We start from the raw sequence: 16,597 nt of genomic DNA, 5'->3' as shown, positions 1-16,597 counted from the left end.
CTAATATCCGTTATTGGTTACTAGTATCTAGTCTGCCTTTACATTCTCCATTTCAGCGAATTACTGGTTATGTGGCCTTCTACCAAGGATTGGTTTAGATCTTTTTTGGGGGTGGGAGGTGTTATAATTCACTGAAATTTTTAACAACATTTGGTTCATGTACCTAAAAATGATCAAGTGACATTTTATAGGGACTGTATTGAATCTGTTTAGTGCTTTGGGTGGACTGGAGCGATAGCACAGAGGGTAGGGCGTTTGCCTTGTACGCTGCTGACCCTGGTTCGATTCCTCTGTCCCTCTCGGAGAGGCCAGCAAGCTACGAAGAGTATCTCGCCTGCATGGCAGAATCTGGCAAGCTACCCGTGGCGTATTTGATATGCCAAAAACAGTAACAACGTCTCACAGTGGAGATGTTACTGGTGCCTGCTCGAGCATATCAATGAACAAGGGGATAACAGTGCTACAGTGCTACAGTGCTTTGGGTAGAACAGTCATTTTAACAACATTGATTTTCCAACCCATGAACAGAGGATATGTTTCCATTTCATTGTGTTTTATTCAATTTCTTTCATTTTTAAATATGATTCATTATGACCATTAAGATATTCATATCACTGTGCAACTACCACTTCATTCATTTCCAGAACATTTCCATCGTTCCAAAATTTTACTCTAAACCCATTGAACAAGACCTCCCTATTTTCCTTTCCCCAGTGGCTTGGACCCACAGCTCTACTTTCTGTCTATGCATATGACTATTCCAGATACAACATATTAGTAGAACCTGAAATGGAAAATGTCCAGTCAATTTCTCTTTAATTCTCCTTTAATTTCAAAAGATTTTACCCTCTACTTGTGAAAATATCAGTTATAATAATTTTATTTTTAGTTTCAATGACTAAACATTTGATCCTTCAGAACTGTAATTCCCTTTTTTTGTAGAACTTATGGTTAATAATTAATATTTCAAGGTACTTTAAAGATATCTGAGCCTATTAAAGGATGTGTTTCCCCTGGACATTTATATTCTTGTGTCACTGATATTGGGCTCCCTCCCTCTTCTGTCCTTAATCTTGTTTCAGAATGCAAAGAATGTTTTGTGCTTGGTGACTTTGAAGACATATAAAGAACAAATAAATCAAGTTATTATATAATACTATTGTTTTTGTCTTGCCATTCAGTAGTGGATGCTCTGTGGTAAAACTGCAGTTTGGTTTACTGTGGCACTCATACAAACCATTTTAAAAATGAATAGATCAGAACCAGCTGGTGCATTATAGTGGAATTTATAGACCATTAAAAATGAAGACACTACAATTTTATTATATGAAGGATACATATATCATCCAAATAAGAGTATGACTTCTATCGTCCTACTCACGTTTTTCCTACTAAAGATAGTTTAGAGAAAATTTGGGGGAAATGGAAAATCAGTAATGATTTCTAGGACTTCCAGAGTGGGGGCTAAATAATGTCAGGTAAATGATTATTTGGAAATGAGATGGTCTCACCTTTCAACAGGATTATTTACTGTTTACTTCCTCATGAAACCGAACACAGTGTGGTAACAAATTTCCAGAGCTGAGTTGTTACTACACATAATTTGGTCCCATAGAAGTATAGCCTGATCTTGGTGAATGCTTGGTCTGCATGTTAGACCTAAAGGAACACCAAGTAAAGGATGTTGGGAGGACCCATTTGGGTTGAAAGATGCGTGCCGAATGTAGACTATAGACTGAACACGATGGCCCTTTAATAGCTCTATTGCAAATCACAACACCCCAAAGGAGAGAGAATAAAAGGGAATGCCCTGCCACTGAGGCGAGGTGGGGCTGTGGGGGTGGTGGGAGGGATGCTGGGAACATTGGTGGGGGACAATGAACGGGCGTTGGTGGAGGGATGGGTAAACGATCATCATATGCCTGTAATGCAAACATGAAAGTTTGTAAGTTTGTTACTGTACACCACGGTGATTCACTAATAAAAAAATAAAACAAAAATAAAAATTAAAAAAGGTGTACAACAAATTCAGAGAGTTTTAAATGACCCTTATATTTAATTTATAATGGTTATATTTTCACTTATGGATTAAATTATTTTAAAATCAGGGTACACAATAGCTTAGAAGGAGTTTTGTGTTTATTTCTAAAGCACTTTGAAAGCACTGTAGCTTGCTTCTCACATATAGTATTAAGAATATAGTTACAACAGTCCTCAGATATTAAAAAATAAACTTTTATATAATAACGTTCATTAAATAAACTTAAAAAATAAACTTTTATATAATGTATTTTAGCAAAAGTTTTTTGAAATTAATGTTCTTTAAGTATTAGGGAGGAGAATTCAAAGAGATAATACAGGAATAAAGTCCTGGGCTTTCATACAACCAATCCTGGTTTGATCCCCAGCATCACATATGGTCCCTCGAGCACTGCCAGGAATAATCCCTGATCACAGAGCCAAGATTAAGCTCTGAGCATAGCCAGCTATAGCAAACAAATAATAATAGCAATAATAATATTGTGGGAACCATGGTAAACAGGCAATCTTATGTAGCATTTTATAGGCATGTACCCATTGAACATATATGTGAACTTCATTTTCATTTAAAAATATATAGGCTGAGTGAGCTAGGAGGAACAATATCACATGTTAAAAGTAGCCCTCAGGTCAAGGAAATAACTCAAAGTGGTAAAGTACTTGCTTTGCATGTGCAAGGCTCACAATTTGATCCCCTGCATTGCATACTCCCTCCCTGAGTTCTGCTCAGGTGAACCAGATGAGCCCAGAGGAACCAGCCCAGTAGTACTACACCAGGGCCTTAATACCTCACCCTTAAAAGAGTATCCTACAAGTGGGGAGTATCTCTTCTTCTCCAAATAATATCCCTAAAATTAATTTTTACTCCTTTACAATTTGGATTATGAAAAAGTTCGAATCTATGTGAAGATTTGAAGAATATAAATCTATCCATATACCTCCTACATATACTAAATCATTAACTTTGCCCCATAGTTAGCACATGAGTACCTTTCTGTTTGTAATAGATGTATGCATATATATTATTTAATGTGTATGCATATAAATACGTTTATTCATGGAGAGTATCATGCTAAGTAAAATGAGTCAGAAAGAGAGGGACAGACATAGAGGGACTACACTCATTTGTGGAGTGTAGGGTAGCATCACATGAGGCTGACACCCAAGGACCGTAGATACAAGGGCCAGAGGGATTACCCCGTAGCTGGAAGACTGCTTCGTGAGCGGAGGGGAGAAGGCAGATAGAATAGAGAAGGGATCACTAAGAGAATGATGGCTAGAGGAACCAGTTGGGATGGGAGATGCATGTCGAAAGTAGATAATGGACCAAACATGATGACCTCTCAATGTCTGTGTTTCAAGCCATAATGCCCAAAAGTAGAGAGAGAGTATGGGGAGTATTGTCTGCCTTAGAGGTAGTGGGAGGGTGGTAAAGGGGGGTATACCCGGGATATTGGTGGTGAGGAATGTGCACTGGTAGAGGGATGGGTGTTTGATCATTGTGAGATTGTAACCCAAACATGAAAGCTTGTAACTATCTCACGGTGATTCAATAAAATTTTAAAAATTAAAAAAATAAATATGTTTATTCTTTGAATCATTTTCAGATAAAGTTGTATACATCATAGCACTTCATATCTAACCAGTAAGGAAGCTCTTACATATAATAAAAACATTATAATACATAAAAGAACAACAGTTTTTTCAGTATCATCTAATATTAAGCCACATGTAAGCTTTCTTCAATTATACTTTTTTTGAAACAATATTCAATTAAAGTTTGCTTATTTTCTCTTTACTTTCACTCTTTTCTTGGTGCCAGAGATTGAACCTAGGATGTCACACATAGGAGGTATGGGACTTTTATCATTGAGCCTCATCCTTTGCTCCGGTTGTACCTTTTAAGATCTAAAATAGGACTTTCACTTCTTTTCTGAAAGAGAACATTTCTTTGGGAAAAGTTAAGGACAGTTGCTTTGGAAGCCACACATTTTGGTGGTTTTCTACTTATTTCCTTGTGATGTCATTTATCTTATTCTTCTGTCCCGAGAATGCCTTCTCAGCCAGAAGTTATGTCTGGAAGTTTGATTAGATTAAAGTTTGACTATTTTTGGTATAAACTTAATAGGTAATGTTTATTACATTTTATTTATTACATCAGGAGACATGGAAGCATTTCAAAGTGGCCTGTGATAATGTGCTTCTGGAGGAACGATGTGTTAACTTTTCAGTATTAGCAATAAAAACTTGATCCATGTGTTCGCATTCTTGTGGAGAGTCAGTCTGGAACTTAACACAGGTACCAGCTCTACCCTTTGACAGAGAAGATGCAAGTGTGACTGCTTAGTTCTGGAGTGTTGTATATAAGTGTGTTTTGTATGGTCGGAAGGGAATGTCTTGGAAATGTGATGTCAGTTGATCATAATGATAGTAGGACAGTAGATGGTTGGCTTCCTTATGTTTTGAGTAGTTGTTTGGGTGAGCAGCTAGTGGATTGTATAATTAATAAAGAATGTAATAGGGTAGAGAAGATCACTCCAAAGATAGGAGAACATCCTTTGCATGTGGGGTCCTTGGTTTAGTCTCAAGCACCACACCATCTCTGGCCACAGCAAGGACCACTGAATAATAATAATAATAATAATAATAATAATAATAATAATAATAATAATAGATCATGAGCACTGCTGAGTGTGGCTCTAAAACAAATTAAAATTTTAAAAGTAATGAACCTAATAAAGTGCCTCATCAGCCATCAATCTTCAAGTGAATGCTATTTTACTAATTGAAATGTCAATTCTGTTGAAAATCAGTGGGTTGTGTTGAATGACCCAATTTCTAAGAATAGACTTTCAGGTAAACAATCAGCTATCTCACAGACACCTTTTGCTATTAAAAGATATAACCATTTTAAGTACAGGCTCTGAAGGGAGAGAGAAACATACAACTTAGACCTCTTAAGAGCAAAATAATTCCAAAAGGATTTTTGCGAATATGGATGCTCAGGGCCTCTGTAACTTCCAATGTATAAAATTTATGATATGGAGCAGAGCATTAGAGCAGGCTCAGTGGCTTGAAAAGTTCCATAGCTGTGAGTTACATGCTAAGATATCCAGTACAGCTCAAATCTGGAAACAACCCAAGTGTCCAAAAACAGATGACTTGTTAAAGAAACGTTTGTATAGATACTTGGTGGGGTATGACTCAGCTATAAGAAAAGAAGAAATCGGGAATCTTTCCAGCAATAATCTTTTACAGCAATAATTGCTACAATGTGGATGGGACTGGATGGAATCATGCTGAGTGGAGTTAACCAGAAGGTGTGCAGGTATAGAATGATCTCTCTCATATGTAGGGAGAGATATAGGTTTCTCAAAGAAGCACAGATGGCCCAAGGCAATAAAATCTGTGAAGTGGTCTACAAAACAGAACTTTCCATGGGAAGACAGGGAAAAGGGTGAGATGTATCAGAGGGTGACCCCGAGATAGTGATGGAGGAACTGCACATTCTGGTGGGGGTGAGGATGTGGCGCTGGAACCTTGCGCACGAAACCCTATCACTGGCAGTATTGTAAATCAAGGTGACTAGAGGAGGAAAAGTGAATGGAGTAAGAAATAGTAGCTCTTGTGAGATCTTTGCTGAACAAGGAATTTCTTTTCCTGGACTGAATGTTTTCTGATGTCCTTCTTGGGAAGGATGAGTTGATCTTTACACATTAAGACTCTAATGTGTCCCAGCCCCACTTTCTGCAAGGAAAAAGCACACTGTGACCTCTGTAAAAGAGAAAAGAAGGATTTATATGGCCAGAGCTATAGTACAGGGGATTAGGTGTTTGTTTTGTAAGTGCCAGACCCCAGCTAGATCACTGGCACTGCTTATGATATCCCTAGCACAGCCAAGAGTTATCCCTGAAGCTGGAAATGAGCCCCGAGAACAGGTAAGGTATGCTCCAACACCATACCCCTTCCTTAAAATAAATGGATTAAAAACAATTAGGATCTTGATGGCAAAAATTAGACCTCTGTAGGGGCCGGAGCAATAGTACAGGGAGTAGGGCGTTTGCTTTGCATGCGGCTGACTTGGGTTCGATCCCTGGCATCCCAAATGGTCCCCCAAGCACCACTAGAAGTAATTCCTGAGTGCAGAGCCAGGAGTAACTGCTGAGCATCTCTGGGTGTGGCACAAAACGCAAAAAAAAGACTTCTGTGCCATCCCTGCAATATGTGGGTTAGTGAGACAATCCCACTGACAGTCCCACTGTATGGGATTTATTGTACCGTAAAATATTCTTTGTGAATGATGCAATGGATCAGTGAGCTCTGATTACGAACAGAGGTGAAGTAATTCTTCAGGCACAGCATTCTAGCTGTAGCTGGGAAGGAGTTAGGGGTTGGAGGCTGCAGATATACATTGGTAAAATCCCAAACTTTGGGGCCAAATCTGTTGGGAATGGTGAACAATCCTTGAGTCTAATCACTCAGAATGGGAACATGTAGATGCAGCATTTCCCATGAACCGGCCACACTAGAGTAAGTCAGTTAAAAACAATTGAAACTTAATTTTAATTTTGGAAAGACCTGGCCTGCTGCCCTAGTTCATGGAGGTCTTATAAGGAAGTGATTGTTGAGCAATTTGAAAACATAAAATATTTTTAATACTATATTTTAGTTGCATTAGGAATAATGATTTACGTTGAGGGAATGAGTCAGACATTACCCAAGCACTGAATTAGGCACTTTCTCTGTCTAAATCAGAGTATGTAAATTTAGCTTAGTATCACGTAAGTGCTATGGGAATAATTGTAAATAATTCGATTATTAGTAAGGAATTGGGAGTGTGGGCAGAGTTTTTTTTTTCTTTTCTATGGTTGGAGTATTAGACTAAAAGCAGCATAATTTTGGCAATTTAAGTGAAAAACAGGACAAAAAAGCATATACTGCCAAATCAGAATGACATCTGAAAACCACATTAATGCAGCATTAACCTTCCAAGAGATTTTTAGATCCAATTCTATTTCATTCAGATTATGTTTCTTCTTCTGCAATTAACATTTTTTATTGAAAATATGGCTCTACAAATACATTCATATCCACTTACTAATCTGTACTGTCAAGGGAACTAGATATTTTCTTTGCCCACATTGCGAAGTTTGGAAATGTGTCAAGACTATAGATTCTGTTATACAGACTCAATCTATCTGCTAAATATTTAATGTGACCTGATTGGCTCTAGAGACGCCAAATGAATATTGTCAGAATTAACAAATGCTATTTCATGTGTTTCACATTGAAATGAAGGCAGGAAGTTGTTGACCCTGGAAAACTCTAGGATTATTTTCTTTTTATGAAGACCTTTCAGTGAGGTATTCATGTCTAAGATTATGAACCAGTGTTAGACAGGACTGAGTCAGATTTTTCTAGCATTTTGAATGGCCTTGATTTTGCTAGTGCTACTTGCATCATACTGTACCTACCTTAACTCTTTGCAACTTGCATCATACTGGTACCTACCTTAAGTCTTTGCAGTCTTTGCAATCTGATATTTCATAGTGCTTCTTGCAAACCTAGGAGGAAAACCAAATATGAGGAGTGCTGAGAAGGGATTGTAATAAGATTAATGTTTCATTATGTTTTCTGAAGATTGACACTACCATGCCAATGGGAATGTGTTTGACGGAAGTATTTGCATTTTCTCATTAAACAAAGGGGTAAAAAATTAAGAAATAAACCTAAATTTTTCTTCTTTGGTACCTAAAATTGGAGGCTTAATTTTTGAAAAATAAAGAATGTCATGGGATGGAGAGATAGCACAGTGGGTAGGGCGTTTGCCTTGCACGCAGCTGACCTGGGTTCGATTCTTCCGCCCCTCTCTGAGAGTCCGGCAAGTTACCGAGAGTATCTCGCCTGCACAGCAGAGCCTGGCAAGCTCCCCGTGTCGTATTTGATATGTCAAAAACAGTAACAACAAGTCTCACGATGGAGACGTTACTGGTGCCTGCTCAAGCAAACCGATGAGCAACAGGATGACAGTGACAGAAAGAATGTCGCTGTGATTTTTCTAGTGTCCTATGTGAAATATGGATAATCATAGAGATCTTGATGACTGTTTAATGATACTAAGCTTTTATCATTCTAAAAAAAGTTTGTCAGTGATTTACACTTAATATTCATTGTAACGAATGTACTACATTTTAAAAGGTAGATATTAAGAAAAATATGGAATAAATTATAACAATGCATCAACTGAAATAGTATTTTGGAATAGTACATAATTACATGGGAAAAGACATTCGGTAGTGTTAAGTGAAACAAAAGAAATTCAAAATTGTGTATTTTATATTTCCTATTCTATACAAAAAATAAAATACATAAAGTTAAGTAAGTTGATATTACAAATGTGTTATCAAGAGCTTATTTATGTGTAATTACATGTGTTTTTTTATTTTCTTATGTACTGCTTTTTCTATTTGAAGTAATTGTTCTTCAGGCAGAAAAAATACATGATAAATATTAAAATTTTTATCAAGGGTTTCAAGGTTCAAGGGTTTCTTTATATGTAATTATGTGTGTTTTTGTTTTCTTATGTCTATGATGCTGACTTTTCCTAATTGAAGTATTTGTTCTTCAAGCAGAAAATGCATGATAAATATTAAAATAGAGACTAAATTCTATATATTAAGGAGAAAGAATTGACCTAAAGAAGAGTGACTCTGGAAACCCTATTTTCCCTCAGATGCTGTGTTTAAGAGTGATTTTGTGCTAACCATTACTAATTGACACGTTTTTTCCCTCTATTGACAGAATGAAATTAGGGCAGATATTTTAGTCAATAGTTCAAGCATTTAATTTTGTGTTCTTTTTAAATTCAGTATCTATAGAATAAAAGCATATTTTTAAAAATTTAATCACAGTGAGATATACACAGTTACAGAATTGTTCATGATTGTGTTTCAGTGATATAATGTTCCAGCACCCATCCTGTCACTAGTCCACATTTCCCACCTCTACTGTCCCCAGTTTCCTTCCCACCCCAAATCCCCTGTCTGCCTCCATGGCAGGCATTCTCTCTCTCTCTCTCTCACTCTCTCTCTTTCTCTCCCTTTCTTTCTTTGTGTGTGTATGTCTCTCTGTCTGTCTCTGTCTCTCTCTTTGTCTCTCTCTATTTGGTATTAGTTTTGTATTAAAACTTCATCCTCCCATCATAGCACGCAAATTTGAAAAATCATGAGTCTAGTATGTCTGTACTATTTTATGACACAGATTGAAATTATATAACTCTTAAGCCATCTAAAATCTTTGTTCATTCTACCAGTGATACCTGTAACATACTTTGATAAACACTAGTGGGAGGGGGAGGCAGAGACAGAAACTAGAGGTTTGGAATGTTTTTAAAGTGCTGCCATAACTTGACCCTAATCCCTTTGGTGTACTTGACTGGGTGATATTTATTTTTATTTACCATAGAGAACTCATCTTCCAGAATGTTATTAAGGTAGGAGGGACATTAGGACAAAGTCCTTGATCACATGTGGTTCATTCTTGCAAGTTAGAGACTGTAAAAGAATATAAAGTGATGGGGAGCAGATGGTGTCATAACTGCAAGGGAGAAGTTAGGTTGGGGGTACAATAGAGAGAAGCAAAGGGAGATCACATGGGAGGAATGGATATCTGTGCACATGATTAGTCTTTTGCCTAAATATTGCTAGGGTCTAGGTTACTCCCCTATGCTCATATTGGCTGCAATGAAGAATTGTTCATAGTAACTTGCATGTCTCTGTCCCTGTCCCAAGAGCTACTGAGAGAAAGAAAAAATTAAAGACAAAAAGACATCTTGTGATTTCATTGGCCTACCCTGTGATTTCCGTAAAACTGTGGAATTCAGTGGTGAAAGGAACTTACTGGGTCATTCAGTCCATCGCTAGACTCACAGGAAACACTTTATCTGCACACTTCCAAAAATGACATGAGGAAGCATGTAATGTCGGGTGGTAGATAGGAGTCTGAGTCTTGCCATAGCCCCACTTTCCTTATCTATCAAGGCCACTGGAGAGCAGACAGAGTCTGATGGGCCTGATTTCTCTCACTGGGAGGCTGAGAACAGTCTGGCTTTAGTTCTTCATGTGCTCAGCACATCTTAATCTTTATTGTTTCTTGGCTGCTGAATTCAGATGCATGTCTTTCAGAGAGAAAGAGTGAGAGAGACAGAGAGACAGACAGGAACACACACACACACACACAGAGAGAGAGAGAGAGAGAGAGAGAGAGAGAAGCAGAGAGACAGAGACAGAAAGTGAGAGGATAATCTTGTATGTGGTGAAACATCTTTTGCCATGGAAAAATCTCCCCCCACACTGCTTTTTCCTCCTTTGTTTCCATATTTTTTGTTTGTATTGCTTTTATTGTATTTGAAATGCAAGTACAGGTAACATTCCTTTTGTCTGTGGAACTATCAGGGAAAAGGTATCAGCAGTTGCCTCCCTGCAAGTTCTTGCTTTCTTCTGCCTCTCTTCATTGCAATAGATTGTAAGTCTCCTGAAGGTAGGATTTAGAGTTTTAATCACCAAAGTGTCTACCTAGGCATAAAGGCTGGCTCATACATTTTCTGGAGCGGAGTGAAAGAAAGCTTTGTGGTTCTATTGTATTTATATAGCACATCATGGCTCTGCTTTTCACCTGCTCATCGACATAGCACTGCCTTCCATTTGGACAGGAATGGCTGTTTCCATGCCCGCTTTGTAGATGAGGAAGATGGGGTTTAGCGGCATCATGGTCTGCCCCAGGATTTCCTTGGAGCCTGTGATTCATGGTTCTAGCCCTGAAGACCACCTCCCAGTGTGAAGTAGCCCCCCATGGATTACAATTATTCCTCTGCTCATGGCATTCTTCTTCTTTATTTTCAGATTACAGGACGGGCCCATGTTTTACTATTGTCAGCAACCAGATGTGCCAGGGACAGCTCAGTGGGATTGTCTGCACAAAAACGCTCTGCTGTGCCACCGTGGGCCGAGCTTGGGGCCACCCCTGCGAGATGTGCCCTGCCCAGCCACACCCCTGTCGCCGTGGCTTCATCCCGAACATCCGCACGGGAGCTTGTCAAGGTAAGCTATTGCTTGGCCAGTGGAGCTGTTCGAGTATCCCCGTTCTGTGCACTGGCAAGGCCGTCTCCAGCGAAGCTGGGGAGAACGGAAAAGCAGTGTCAGAGACATAACTTCACAATTTCGCTGACGGCATTGCTCTCCAACTCCAGCCTAGGAGCGTGGCTCAGAGAAAGCAGCTGGTCCCCCTGGAGTTTTCCTTGCCAGCAGCTCCCCCCTCCACCCCTATAGGTGTTTCCATGGGACCCTAAGATTCTGTTTACAGCAATGCTGTGCATCACTGCAGTGCTGTGTAGAAGCACAAAGCCAAACTGGTGAACAAGGTACTCTGCTTTCTTCATTCTATTTTTCCTGTCTTTGGAATGGTTGGAGTGCCTTTGTCTCACAGGTTGCACTTAGATGACCTGAAGAAAATTGTTCCTTTCTCCATTTTACATGCTACATTATGCTTTAAAATTTTTTTTTTACAAGTCAAGAAATAAATTAGGATTTGTTTCACAGTTCTAAATATCCCCAGATGTCGCCTGCTTGCTTCTTCTCCTGCCTCCCATAGAAACACTTACTCTGTTTTTGGCTTTTATTCCTGTTCTTCCAGCTGTACAAATTCTTTTATTGTCTGGATGTCTGGCAGGAAACAGGAGGAAGTGAACAGAGGCTGCTCCACACTAAACTGATGGGATTGAAAGCTCCCAGACTGTATTTGTTTCCTTTAGACATCTTCGGTGCTTTTTCTTTTTTAAGTGAGCTGCAATATTTCCAGAAAAAAATTCAGGGTATGCTTTTGCAAGGCAAATACATACTAATTTGACTTTGTTCTATATGTTAATTCTAAGGCTAGGGTGCAGTAAAACAGAGCTTGAGCTTAATGAATCACACAGTTCTGTGGGTCACCATTAAATTATGCTTCAGTAAATTCCATCTCTGGTAAATGTTGTTGGTCCTGACTCCCTGGCTTCTATCTATAACATGCAGATCCTTTATAATGCCCTTGAATGAATTCTTCTATCAGAAGCATCAAGAAAATCGTTGAAACTCTAGAATTATAATCGGGGAGAGAGTACAGATTTTGTGAAATGAAGAGTATGTTCAAATCCCCCTTTTCTTTTGTGCTTTCTTAAGTCTTTCATCCTTAGAAAAATTCTAGTTAGGTCTGGAGAAATTATTGGTCCTAGGTGCTTTGAAGCCAGCTAGTATCCACAGGCTCATTGACAGTGAGGAAAAAGCCAGATTTTTGAATGTCCAGCTGCCTGTCTATGAGTAATTGTCAGAGGCTGAGGTGTTGAGAGAATCTGGGGAAAGAGAATAAAAAGGGAGAGAAGAGCTGCCACTCATTGCTATGGTCTTCATTTCACACAGTCTGAATTCTCCCAGCATTTTTTTTCTGTCTCTTTCTGACCAACGGTACCAGCTCCCATGGGAAAACAATGTTTTTTATGAGAAAAAGATTTGAGAACCCACAGAATCAAAATAGTATTTATGTCATTATTCCAAGAACAAAATTCTTCATATTCAGCTCTTTTGTTGTTGTTTCTAAAAAATTTGAGTAGGTGCTGGGCTCTGAGTCTCCTTGCTGGTATTTTCAGTGAAGGGCTACTGATAATGGGTTCTTCAAGGAGCTTATTTGGTCCTTAGTCTTAGAATGAATGAAGAAATGCCCAATGAAAAAGTGTCTTAATATGTATTTCATCTTGGCCAAAACCTAAGCCATGGCCATATAATTTTTCTTATATCTGCAGCCTTCATTTAAAATAACATTTTTGAGGCCTCCAAAATGGTGGTTGGGGGCCAGAAGGGCCATTCCCAGTGGTGCCAGTGATTGAACCTATTTGCAGGGCAATATGCATGCAGGGCAAACACTATAACTCCTATACCATCACTTTGATCCTCTCAAGTAGCTTTTTAATATACATGTTAACATATCAAGAAAATGAAAACTTCTGGTCTAAGACAAAATTGAGATCTTCTCTGAAACAGTTTAGTTAATATTTCACATATAGTCATTCTTTTGCGGGCCAGAATACCCTATTTGTAATCTTATTTTTATCTCCAAGTCAATTTTTAATAACCCTTTTCCTGTATGCAAGTTCAAGGATACAGATTATTAGATTTTATAATCAGTACTCACAGTCTTGCTCCACACAGTGGAGAGCCAAAGAGCCCACCAGGCTTCCAGATTTCTAAAAGAACACTTAGAAGTTAGAGGAAGAGGCAATAGACAGTCTAACTTCTCTGGCATTTTTTCCCTGAACCTGACTTTTGAGTTATGTGAATGAATGACAGCGTATCTATGCGCTTATCCTCTTTCAGTGGAAACATTAATTTTGTTGCTGAAAGTTAGTATTTGGCCTCTCAAATAGGACCACAAATTTTTAGGTGCTGGGGATAAGCAGTAAACAAATGGACAAAAGGAAACTGTAGAGATAGTACAGCAGGCTAGGCTCTTGCCTTGCATATCGCCAGCCCTGGTTCAGTTCCTGAAGCTACAGATGTTTCTCTGAGCACCACTAGGAGTGAACCTTGAGCACAGTGCTTGAGCATCCCCAGGTATAGCCCAAATCCCTATTCCAAGTCACCTCACCCATAAAGAAACACATTCTTCTGGAAGCCTTTACTAAAAATAATCTATTTAGAAAAAATATATGTGTTATTAGGTGAGTTGGTGATTTACCCTATCGAGACAAAGGAGCGAGAAGTTCTGTGAGGGACAGGGGTCCAATGTTGCTTGTAGCTGGACCAGCAAAGGGCCTCGTGCTCTAGTGCCTTGACCAAGAGAAGCTAGAGAGAACCTCCAGACTTATGCAGCTATGCAGGGGAAGAGTCCTGACAAGGGACCAGCACAACAGGAAGTTGCTTCCTTATTATCTTTGAGAAGGCAAAGATGCCTGGAGAGATGGCTAGAATAAGAGAGGTAAGGAGTGAGGAGGTGAGGTGAGAGAAAATGGACAAGGAGAATATTCTGGTACTCAGGCATGTACTTGAGTTTTCTGTTGAGGAGAGCTTTAAGCAGTTGACCTTGTGGCTGCTCTGTCAGCAAAAAAAGGTCTGTCACCTCACAGTCTGATTTCCAGGATTCTTGGTTTTCAACACTCAGGACCGTTTAATAGAATGGAAGGTGAACTTTTTCCATTTTATCATGTAAATTACACTTGTTGAATTGTACAGTCTTAAATCTTATTTAATTTGATTCTGTTCTACCTGAATCATTGAATACAATAGAGAAGTGTCATTATAGAAATGTGTCGTGTTCTGATTCCAAGGATTTCTTGAATAATGGGTTCTTAACAGTCTATAATAAAACTCACAAAGTTAGTATAAATATTCTCTTTATATGAGTGAAGATGGAAGATGAGAAAATAATGAATTCCTAGGCCTTGATGTAGTATATTGTTAAATGTTAATTTATTTTATGTATGTAGTTGTGAGAAATAGTTTTTCTCTCATATTACAAATTCTGAACTAATTCATTGATAGAAATATTATAATAATGTATGATTGTGTACGAAGTAGCACATTTTCTTCTGTAAACATTTTTATATGGCTCTTTCTCTCTCTTTCTTCTAAAATTTGACAGATGTGGATGAATGCCAGGCCATCCCTGGGCTCTGTCAAGGAGGAAATTGCATCAATACTGTTGGGTCTTTTGAGTGCAAATGCCCAGCTGGACACAAATTTAATGAAGTGTCACAAAAATGTGAAGGTAAGAAACATCATGCTTTGCAGTTAAGGGCAGAGTAATGGGCAAAACCCAAGTCAGTGACAAACAGTTTTGCAACATTTTTTTATAAATCCTTTTGTCTCTGTCATTCCTGTGAATATGTAAATATAATATTCTTACCAGGAATTATGTGCTCCTTTTTATTTAACCAAAAAATCCCTGCAGCTTGTTCCACTTTCATAGACCCAAAATAAGAGGTCCATCTGAATTAAATTAAATATTAAAACATGAAATAGTTTTGAACCAATATTTGTGTTAAAATGTTCAAGACACACATGTTTCTGCATAGTTCTAGAAACATGAATTTAAATCTGACCATTACATAGCATTCACAATGACATTATCTTCTGATGTTTTCCTACTTAAAATTTCAGAGAAATGTATTAGCTCATATTTATGCTCTTAGAATAAGTTTAGGATATTTTATTCTGCCTATCATATGTAAATCATTTCTTTTTAATAAAAATATTTCAAGGGAAATATATATATTTATACTTATTTTAGTTTTGGGATTTGGTTTCTTAAAATTGGGTTTATTTTATAGATTTTGTGTATGGAGAATGTGTTCTTATTTGCCACTTAGATGGATAATTTTCAAGTATAATAAATATTTTATTGTCTGAGGGGGACCTATCTAGGAAGTAGTAGGCAAGTTTGAACTTTCTTTTTAAAAGTTAGTGAGTGCAGGTACCTTATTTATTTTAAAAAGTCTGACAGTTATGTAATGTCATGTTCAAGGCTACTTTTCTTACCAAGCCAGCAGAAAAAGCTTTTTTTCTCTACCAACCTACTCTATGTGGTGTAATAATAGGCTTTATTTCAATGCGTGCACTTTTGTGGGGAGCCACTGCTTTTCTGTTTTATACTCTTAAATCCTAACCGCAAGAAATTGTTGATTCTCGGTCATTTTCTTGGATCATTAGACTTCTTTCTTTAAAAAAAAGAATTTTTTTTTTATATTAGGCCATGTCTAGCGATGCCCAGGGGTTACTCCTGGCTCTGCACTCAGGAGCCACCCACTCTTGGAAATGTGCAGGGGACCACATGGGGTGCCAGCGATTGAATATGGGTTAGTCCCACGCAAAGCAAGTGCCTTACCTGCTGTATTATCTCTACAGCCCCTGAATCACTAGATTTCTTTTTGTGGTGTATCATCTCATGAAGGTACTTTAAATTTGAGGCACAATTCAAAAATCACATGTAAAAAGTTTGATATCTATTTTACCTAAAACAGAATAGTCAAACTTTGAGAGAATTATCCTTAGGGAGAGAAGTTGTTTTAAAACTATTAATTATCATATAATCAAAAAATGATGTATTCTTGAATATGCCCCATAAATAGCTACTTAAAAGAATTGTGAAAAATGTTGTCTTTCTGAAGAAGTAGCACTTTTTAAAAACATTGAAAATTACAAAGAATAATAAGTTGGCTCTCTACAAGTCAATTTTAGTTAGGTTGCAGATCTAAGTTAGAAGTAGAAACTGATGATAGTGAAAAAGGCAAAGAACTTAACTAGTTTTGCCGTTTACATGATGAATGTGGGAACTAAGTCTTGGGGATGTTAAGTACCCTGTTTTGTTCACTCAGATGATGCTTCGATCTACTTTTTTGGATTCTCAAATCTGATGTTTTGGTCCCTTCCTGCAAAACAGTGGAAAGGAAAAACAAATAGGTTCCGAATGATAGGGGCCCAGGTGCATGAAGAAAAGAATGTAGCCTTAGGGAAAAGACATTGATAAGGGTCAT

At 38.0% G+C, this 16,597-nt stretch overlaps 1 protein-coding gene across 1 annotated transcript in view; it reads left to right on the top strand.

Moving 5' to 3' along the window:
- FBN1 (fibrillin 1) overlaps window positions 1–16,597 on the top strand; it is a 263,339-nt gene that overhangs the window by 119,002 nt on the left and 127,740 nt on the right. The window contains exons 7-8 of the mRNA XM_055132062.1: window positions 10,941–11,138; window positions 14,707–14,832. Of these exons, the coding sequence (XP_054988037.1) occupies window positions 10,941–11,138; window positions 14,707–14,832 (324 nt within the window). The remainder of the gene's footprint in view (window positions 1–10,940; window positions 11,139–14,706; window positions 14,833–16,597) is intronic.

The sequence above is a fragment of the Sorex araneus genome, chromosome 3 (assembly GCF_027595985.1).
Source record: "Sorex araneus isolate mSorAra2 chromosome 3, mSorAra2.pri, whole genome shotgun sequence".
NCBI lineage: Eukaryota > Metazoa > Chordata > Mammalia > Eulipotyphla > Soricidae > Sorex > Sorex araneus.
Note: the sequence above shows the minus strand (reverse complement) of the source record. Positions and strands in the feature narration are given on the sequence as shown.